Here is a 10,370-nt window from a genome sequence, read left to right as displayed (position 1 = left end):
ACAAGCAGCATAATGGTTATAAAAAAGAAACTGTCTACGTCATATTTTTGACAAGCAAAAGTATTTTATAAGAAATTATTATAATTATATATAAGGTTAACAACACCCCTCTTTTGCTCTTTTGTAGCTTTTAATAATTTTTTAACTAATTATTAACTAATTTCATACTTGCTAATATAACTTATATAATTAAAAATATTAAATATGTTTTTATCCTTCAATTACTAAAAACATATTTAATTTTAATTAAAATCTTGAATTAGGAATATGTTTGGTAAATGTGAAAAAAGGAGTGAAAGAAATTGAAAACAAAGAATTACGGGAAAGTAGAATATTACGATCTAAAACTTTACTTCATATATATATATATATATATATATATATATATATATATATATATATATATATATATATCGACTTTGTTAGTTATTTCTTTCAATAATTAATAATCTATATGCATATTACTCTACAAAAAAAGGTATTTTTCGGTTGAATAATGAAAAGGAAAGGCCAGAGAGAGAGAGAGAATATTTTGATTGCTAACACATTAGTTTGTATAACACCACCTAAGGATATAGGTAGTTTGGATGAATTTCACTGTTGTTATATATATATATATATATTAGGGTTTTATAAGATTTTATAATACATAGCATGATTTAACTCGATTCTCAATCAAGCAATATTTAATACTTTTCTCTACAAATTAATTTGGGGAATTTTAGTATCAAAACCCTTAGTGAAACGTAAATACCGATTAAAAGTAAAAGAATTGAAAACCAAAAGATAGTTCACATATCTAAGATTTATATAATTTCTCTTATCACAATTATCTGAAGATTCATATACAATTTTAAATATTGACTTGATTCAATTGAATAATTCAATAAAAAAACATCTTCAAAAAATAGATATGAATAAATTCAGATATAATTCAATATAATATGTATTTAATTATCAAATCAATATTCAAATGATTTCTACAATTAAAAACATAAATTATTATATAAAAAAATACAAATATAGAAGAACAGCCTCTAAACATTACTAAAAAAACTTATATTTCTTGTCAATTTTGTTTTGAATTTTTTTTAGGAAATACTTACAAATTTTGTTGTAAAAAAAAAAATTTGCAAGAAATTGCTACCAATTTTTTTTCAAAATATTTTGTATAAAACACTTTCCGCAAAAAAAAAATTGTAAGAATTACTTTCAAATTTTATAATTTTGTAGGAAATAATTATCCATGAAAGAATTACCTGCCAATTAATATTCTTAGAAAAAATGACAGAAACAAATCTTTTATTACAAATGTTTTTAACAAATTTACAAGAAAAATTTCATCTAATATGGAAATTTCTAATATAATGAATTTAACTTCAATAATTAGTTATCCATGAATGAAAAATGAAAATAAGAAAAGAGAGAAAGATAAAAATCAATTTTGAAATGAATAAAAAAGGTGAGTTCAAGATAATTTCTAAACCGAAAAACTAGGTAAATTAAATTTTTTTTCTCTCTAATTAGAGCTCATTTAATCTATATATAAGTTCTTTAATAGGTTGTGCATTTTGGCCTAATTATGGACTTTAATTAAATCTAATTATACTACGAGAAAATGTTTCATTAGCAACCAATTTTAATTTTAGTGATTAAAAGTTGATAATCACTATAGTGACCAATTTAGATATCAATTTACGAAATAAAAAATTATTGATTACTAAAATAGTCATTATTATAAATAAAAAGTTATGATTGACCGCTAAATTGGTCACTAATTAATTAAAGACTAATTTAGAAACCAATTCATTGGGTAACAAAAACCAAGGTAATGTTTAGTGTCAAATTTTCTTTTGTAGCTAAAATCTTGGTAGCTAAATTTTATAAACCAATTTAGAGAACAATTATAATTTTTTATTCATAATAGTGACTATTTTAGTAACTAATAATTATTTATTTTGTAAATTGGTCACTATAATGACTTATAACTTTTGTTCTTAAAATTGGTTACTAATAAGACATTTTCTTATAATGTTATAAATGTTCAAACTAAAATTAATAAATTAAAACATTTGTATGGGTTTCTATGTAAAAGTACAACAAATTTCTCCCAACTTCAAAATATTGTAACAAATATCACAAGACTCCAACTCCAGCAACCATAAATCTATTTTAAAATCATAAAAATATATAATTTAACGTAACTAGAATCAAACAAAAAATGATATTTATAAAAAACAAAAATCTATGGGTAAAATAGTAAGTCAAAGATAAATTAACTAAAAATACAAAATTAAAGTGATTGTGTTCATTAAGTCCAATTTAGTAACTAAAAGGAAATGATTTAAAAACTAAAAGTAAAACATAGTGAAATTGTTTTCAATGTACAATAAAACAATAAATGTGTGAAATGTAGATTCAATTCAACTTAGCACTATGTGAATTCCTTCAACCTTAGCTTGACCTACACGCAATCTAATTTAAACACAACCGAAACGACCTACTTGATTTGGCCCCAAACCAACCTTATCTATCTTGACTTGAGACCGACTCACACAAATTGATCCACAGTTTGGCTTTGTCTCATGGGCTTTTATTGCTATTTTTGTCATTTGGGCCATTTCTTATGTGGGTTTTTTTAACCTCGTGGGTTTTTTTTTTATATGGACTTTTTAGTCCCAACCTATGCCATGGGCCAAGACCTATAGATTGGGACAAATTTATAGGTCCAATGATTTGTAGTTGAAACTTACTTAACTTGTTTTTCATGTAACAACAACATTGTTCAAATAAAGCCCTAAGATAAAGAAGCGACATGTATCTAGCGACAATCCTATAATTGCATTATTTTATGTTATTGACTTATGTTATTGACATTGTAGCTACAAACCAAGCCAATATTTTGTAGGATGCTTCTTTATTGGTAGGTACATTGAAATCCCATCATACAGAGACATGTCATATGATTTTGTTCATTGCACAAGAACTCTCCATTCCCCCCCCCCCCCCCCCACACACACACATAACATAGATATTTGATTGATAGGAACATCAATTTATTTTCTTATTTTTAATTTTATAATTTCATAACTTTAATTAAATTTTAAAAAAAATTTCGTTAAGTATGGTAAATGTTTGGGAAAGATCTCATCATTAGATTCTTTTGTAACAAAATATTCTATGACAATATTTAATAAAGGTGATAATGCAAGATAACTATCACATCACAAAGTCAACAACATTTAAATGTAGGAACTCAATTGAAATTTTTTTAAATTTTAAAGACTCAATAGATCATAAAAATTTATTAGGGACTCAATTGAAAGTTTCCAAATTTATCATAGACTTAAAACAAAATTAAGTTTTTTATTTTTCCAATATTCTTAGAGAGAAGAGTCTATTAAGTTTTTTTGTTTCATTTTTCGTTTTATTGAAAAAGTCAAAGATAATATTATATAAGATGTTTGTCTTGAATATGATTAAGTCACTCTCAAGTATGCTTGAAAAATTTATGGGCGATTTTTTTTGTCGATAACAACAAACAAAGTTTTTTGGCTCACTTAAATAGGATTATTTTTCTTGATTTCTAAGGCTACTAATTCTTCCATTATATTGAATGATACTTCAACATCTTCCACTACTAAACATGATAAACCATCATGTATTTGACTTTTTTTTTAATATTTGTTTCATTTTTAGTTTTTCTTCTTCTAATTGAGCAACTTGAACACCTTTCAAAACCATATTCAAACAATTATCATTGAACCTTAAAGGACCATTACAATTGTTAAGATTGAAAATTTTAAAACAACTAGAAATTAAAATAACTAAAACGAGTTTATAAATCATCTAGTCTAATGTGTTGTAGAAATCTCTAAATGAAGTTGTCCAAATATTTCTAACATTGTTTATTAGAATAGAACGATTGAACATTTAGAAATACTACAAAAACAATAACTTCAATTATTACATAAAATAGACAAGGATTTTTTAATTATGAATTATTAGATCATTACATGGTCGCAAACCCTATCAATATCAACTCAAACAGTGGTTGTCATTAATTGCATTATATAATATCCACATTCATACCTTCTAGTTAATTTGTTACACTAGAAAAAGTAACTATAGTGATACTAATATTCATCACTAAAAATTATAAATATGTCACTAATACCATCTTGTGATAATAATTAATATGTCACTAATATCTTTGTTACTATTGTACTTGTGACAATAATCTTAAATGTCACTAAAATAAAAGTTTATTGTGACAAAAGTAATTATCACTAATAATTTTATGTAATAGTGACAATAATAAAATATCTGAAAAATATAAAAGACAATAGTGATACATTTATTGTCACTAGAGTATTATATGTAATAGTGATAATAACTAGATATCACAAATATTAAAAAGAATGAAAATAAATTGATTGTCACTATTATTAATTATAATAATAATAATAGTTATTCTTCTTCTTATTATTATTATATTGTAAAACTTTATGTGATAATTATTTTTAATTATTAATAGTTTATCATTTATCATTATTATTAAAAATGATAATATCAATTAAATAAAAATGAGGTATCAATTAAAATAAAATAACATGTAAACACAAAGTATCCATTACATTTAAAATGACAAACTAAAATGTTGAACAATAAATCCAAATAATATGTGAAATGAGACCTAATTGTGATGTAGAACAATTAAATTAAATAGTTACTTAAAAATAACAATAAATATAGTGTCTTTAAGGATTTTGATCCTGCAAAATAAAACAAAGTAAATAATTAATATCAATAAAAAAATTAATTAATAATACTTTAGAAATATATAAAGATGAAATTATAGACACATTAATTAAAAAATTTAAATATTAATAATACAACTTACTTCATTTTGAGGAAACATTTGATCCAGTAAATGGTAGGTTTCCTAATAAATTAGCCATTTCAGGTTTCATCTCTATTTCAATATCTTGCTTCATTTAATCACGTTGAGTTCTCAAAACAAGTTCTTGATCCTCAATTAATTGTCGTTGAAATTGTAATTCATTATGAAGTTGAATGTTGGTTTCCTCTTGATTTTGAATGATGCTATTCAACTTTTGAACTTCTAACTCTAGATCACTTGCTCTTTTTTTTTTTTTTTGCATTCTCCACTATATTTTGTACAATTTGTCTCTCTATATTTTTCTTTGTGATTGATATAGTTCTCATACCTTGTGAATGATTTGGTGTTGTTCCTAGTACAAATGAAAAATGCTTAACCAATGGTACAAGTGCTTTCGAAATTTCTTCCTCGTAGACCTCACCCACATTTTTCAAATTATCCTGTATAATATTAAGACAAAATAATTAACATTTAAAATATTTAGTAATATTAAAATAAAAGCGTTTTGAATTTGATTAGATCAAATAAAGAAACATATTTGCACAAATTAGTAATAGTAAAATATAACTTGTATATTAAAATAGAAGTTAAAATATTTTCTTTACTTACCATAATTTCTTCTCCATTGGGAATACACAAATTTTCATTAGATTTCATAAGTGTATCTTTCCATACTTCCACTGCACTTGGCCATTCCTCACTTTTTGATTCTTCTTTCTTTTGAAAAAATAAAAAAGAAGATAATGTGATGTTAGATTAAATAAAAGAACAAAAATAAACTTGTATATGTGAAACATATAAAACAAATCATATAAAACCTAGTTAAAATTTGCACAAATTAGTATATATAAAATATAATAGTAGCTTTACCATATCAAATGCCTTTTGGACAATTGATTTTGTGCCAATAACTGATTTAATATCTTGTTTACTTCGACTAGCTTTATTTTTCAAGCTCCTTTCCTATAAATGTAGAAATAATTTAGTATTATAATATAAAAGTACAAAAAAATGAAAATTCAACTTTAACATATAGATATAAAAAGAGAATAAATTTACCTTAAACTTTGAATCATTCCACTTGTTATTTATTAACCAATTCCAATTTTGAGGATGTACGTCATTTGATCTACCTTTATTTTGGATGTATGTTTGATACAAGTGATGATGTTTATTCCTATATTGCTTTTGCAATTGTTTCATTGCATGTTCTTTATCCTCTTCCTTCAAACATAATGCATCCTGAATATGATAAAATAATAAAAAGTTTCAAATATATCATTGCCAAAATACATCAAATACATAAATAAAAATTAATTAAATACATTCACATTAATAAAATTATACAAACCTCCATATGTTTCCACATTATAGTTAAATCATCGTCAGATATCTCTTTGCATGTTTTAACTTATAAAGGAGCTTTATGACGTATACATACAGTTGCTTCAGCCTTGAAATACTTTGCATGTTTTCCACAAAGCTTGAAGTAGGGAGGAGGAAATTGGATATCAAATATTTTGCCACTACAAGAAAAATTATATTTAGTGATAAACATATTCATCACTAAAAGTTATAAATATGTCAAAACTAACCCTTTGTGAGAATAATAAAATTGTCACTAATATTTGTGTCACTATTATACTTGTGACAATATTTTTAAATGTCACTAAAATCTAGTTTTACTATGACAAAAATAATTGTCACTATTAATTATATACAATAGCAACAATAATAAATTGTCACAAATATAAAAGTTAATGGTGACAAATTTGTTGTCACAAGCACTATTCTATTCATTGTTTGTATTTTTGACAATATTTTAAAATCTTACAAAAATTGATTTTTACTGTGACAAAAATAATTATCACATCACTATTATAATTCTTTGGGAGAGTGACAATGTCATATCTTTTTATGATCATTATTAATTATTTTTATAATAAAATTTCACCATTTTGAAAATTGTGTTGGTTTAAAATTGTTAAATTTTACTATATTGCCATAATAAATAGACAAATTATGTAAAATTCTAAAATAAATCAACATCAAATATAAGTATTAAAATATAAAATATTTATTACACTTGAAATTACAAAAATACACAATAAATATGTAAGAATGAATCCAAACATTATGTGCATTAGACCTATTTCTACTTCAAAACATTTAAATTAAATAAATATTTCAAATACAATAATAAATGGTAGTATCTTCAAACATCTTCATCCTGCAAATAAATAAAAGAAACATTAATATTTTAGTAATGCAAAGATGTAAAGAGAAGAATTAACGTTATAAATATGCTATAATACCAATATAAAAAGTGTTAAAAATATCATTAAACCAAATAAAGGTTTCGAACATAAAGCAAATTTAATGCTAATGTAATGCTAGATATATAAATTAAAATTTGGTACATTTAAATTAGTTAAGATATACTAACATTTTATGGTTCTTCATTACACATTAATATAGTTGCTTTGTGTTTTTCAATTCTTTGTAACCTTAGTTGTTCTTATTTAAACATGTTGTACTACCACTCTAAAATGACTACAAAAGTTAATTATTTCAATAAAAGGAATGTTACAAAAAATAATTTGAGATAGTAATAAAAAAATCAAACCTTGAAATATTAAAGGCTATATTTGCACTGCAATTAAAATCTAAGGGAACAAAATAATAAAAATGACTATAATTATATATAAGAAACACATTGGATAGTAAATAAATATACAAAATTCATATTATCAATCAAACTTTCCTAACCTAGATCAAATTGATACAAATAAGTATAATTAATAATGCAAAGGAATAAATAAATGTGTGTTTTTACACATTTCTCTTGCCATGTTAAACAATCTCCCTTAGAGTTTAAAAGGGATTATTTGCTCTTCATTACATCACCTTTATAAATTCACCTACCATACACTCTCCCATTGCTTTGGCTTTCTTTCTTTTAAGTGTATTTTTTTCTCCCTCTTCCTCTATTACAAAGACCATATACAACAATTATTGTAAAGCATCCATGAGATAGAACAACAACAATTATACATAAATTGTAGATCTAAATCAAAAAAACAATAAATTATAATGAAAAGAATTAGAGAAATTGATACCTTGGAGATTTAACGGTTGATATTAGAGAGATGGAAATCTATTACTTGACCTAATAAAAGCTACAACACCAATTAAACCACTATCAAATATGAACACAAATAATAATCAACAAAATATTATGCGTTCAACAATAAACAATAAGCATGTGAATACCACACCTATTATCCCTTTCAAATTCTCCCCTGTTCAACATATCAAATCTTTCGTTAGTCTAAAATAATTAAAAATCAAATCTTCTCTTGCAAATATTTTTATTTAAATTTAAAAATACTAAAATAAAATCAAGTAAGATTATAATTTCTTTCTTATATGTGTCTTTAGAAATGGTTGAACAAATGTCTAAATTCAAATTTTTTTGGTCTTAAGAATTATGAGTAACCTTATACTATTTTGTATTCAAACGTATGTATCCAGATGCATTATCTTAGTAATTTTTTTTCTTTTGTTCGAAATTGATGGGAAGTTGAAAGTTGAAACTTATATACAAGTACCAAGAAATTGAAACTTTGGACAAATTAGGTTCTCTCACAGACAATAATTTTATTAAGAGCTTAAGAATGATTGCTAAATCTATTTGATGTGTAAAATATATAAGTTAACCTGGTAAAGGTGAAATGCTGGTGAAGATGAAATCCAATTGGAACATCTGTGGAGTAAAACGTCGATGAAGAAGGTGAATGGCTCGGTGAAGGTGAGACACCTGCAGTAGTGAAAAGGCATTAAAACTGAAACCCTATAAGTGAAATACTGAAAACCTAACGTGAAATGATCAAATGACTCATTTTTTTACCACTTCTCTTACCACCTGATGTGGCCTGACATATTTAATTTTCAAAATTTTTATAATTTAATTAAAATTTGAAATCACAATACAGAAGTTGAATGTTTTGACTGTTTGAAACTCACCCTTCATCATAGAACCCCTTCCTCAAACCCCTAATTTCATTTTTAGTTTTCAAAAACCTCTTTAGTTTGAACCTTCAATTACCTCCACATTTCACAAAACCCACCCCACACACGCACGAAACAAAACCCGCTCTGCTCTCCTCCACCGTGAAAAATAAAAAACCCCTTTCTCCTTTTAATGTTCAAACCCCAAACCCCTTTCACTTCACCAGAAAAACCCTTTCCCCAAACCCCTTTCTCCTTTTAATTTTTGAAATCTCCCAAACCCTGAATCTACAATTACGAACTCCCACCCACATTTGTTGTGCACACAGACACGAAACAAAACCAGTTATCTCCTTTCCCCTCCCCCTCCACACCGTTATCTCCTTTCACCACACAGGAATTGCGAAACCGTCAGACCTTGGGGCGAATCTGAGCTGCAAGAAGGGCGATTTTGGAACCTACTGCGAAACCGTCGCCCTGATTTTGCTCTCGTTGGTGAGAAGGTTGAATGTTTCTCCCTTTTCAACTAGTTTTTGTCCACGCTTAGTTTCTGTTGGTTTTTCATTATTTTGTGTAGTTGTTTATTGATTTTTGTAAATGACATTCCAATTTGACCCCACCAGTTAGTGATGATTGCAAAGAAGTTGTTGATTTTGTGGATTTAAGAAGTTTTCGAATTTGATTTTTGTGTTAATTGTGTGAATTGAAAACATTTTTACAAAATTGATGAATACATTGTGTCCTTACCATTTATTTTGTCGATTTCGTTGAATGTTCAGTACACAATAGTGCATTAGCATATTCATTTCAAAAATTGAAGTCCCAAAGTAAGACAAAAAGATGGATTGAAATTTTTTGGAAAGATGTTCTTCCCTAAATATATATGGTGTTTCTTTATTATTTAACGACTTTGGTAATATTTTGGATAGTTTGTACAATGCTAATTGATCATAGTGTGTCTCTTTAATTAATGATGGGTAATTCAACCTAGTTATCCGCGTTTATTATAGTGGCTTGTTGGTAAAAACATGTATCCAAACTTGGTATTTTATATATTTTTTAAATTCATCAGCCTTTTTTGTAAAAGTTTAAAATCAGGATTGGTTTACAAAAAGTTACTATGAAGCCAAGATTTTATTATAAAAATGATAATATTGTTATTCACAATTCTAATAAATTATTGTATGGTCTAATTATTAACATTTATATAACTTTTATAATAGATTTAAAATTTTAGTATTTTTGGTTAATCGCGAACTATTATTTGGGTGTCGTGTTTGTTGTTTATTTATTGGAATACCTTACCTATATAAAGTGTTTACCCGAGTTGGAGATTTTGGATACCTATGGCAGAAGAAGAAGAGGATGTGTCAAGGAAGGTAAATGTTTGTGATTATGGTCCATTTATTTATTATAGTTAATTAAGTTCACATCTTGATGTTTTCTAACATGTTTT

At 25.4% G+C, this 10,370-nt stretch overlaps 1 protein-coding gene across 1 annotated transcript; it reads right to left on the bottom strand.

Moving 5' to 3' along the window:
- Positions 1–2,683: 2,683 nt before the first annotated feature.
- On the bottom strand, positions 2,684–6,272 carry LOC146886797 (uncharacterized). Its single transcript, XM_085671873.1, has 6 exons — positions 6,255–6,272; positions 5,963–6,145; positions 5,774–5,866; positions 5,513–5,620; positions 5,292–5,343; positions 2,684–2,739 (listed from the first exon to the last, which is right to left on the bottom strand). The coding sequence occupies exons 1-6, from the start codon at positions 6,270–6,272 to the stop codon at positions 2,684–2,686; spliced, it is 510 nt and encodes a 169-aa protein (XP_085527999.1).
- Positions 6,273–10,370: the final 4,098 nt, after the last annotated feature.

This window comes from Vigna unguiculata, chromosome 4, assembly GCF_037176805.1.
Source record: "Vigna unguiculata cultivar grain cowpea cultivar isolate G323 ecotype 2 chromosome 4, ASM3717680v1, whole genome shotgun sequence".
Classification (NCBI taxonomy): Eukaryota; Viridiplantae; Streptophyta; class Magnoliopsida; order Fabales; family Fabaceae; genus Vigna; species Vigna unguiculata.
Note: the sequence above shows the minus strand (reverse complement) of the source record. Positions and strands in the feature narration are given on the sequence as shown.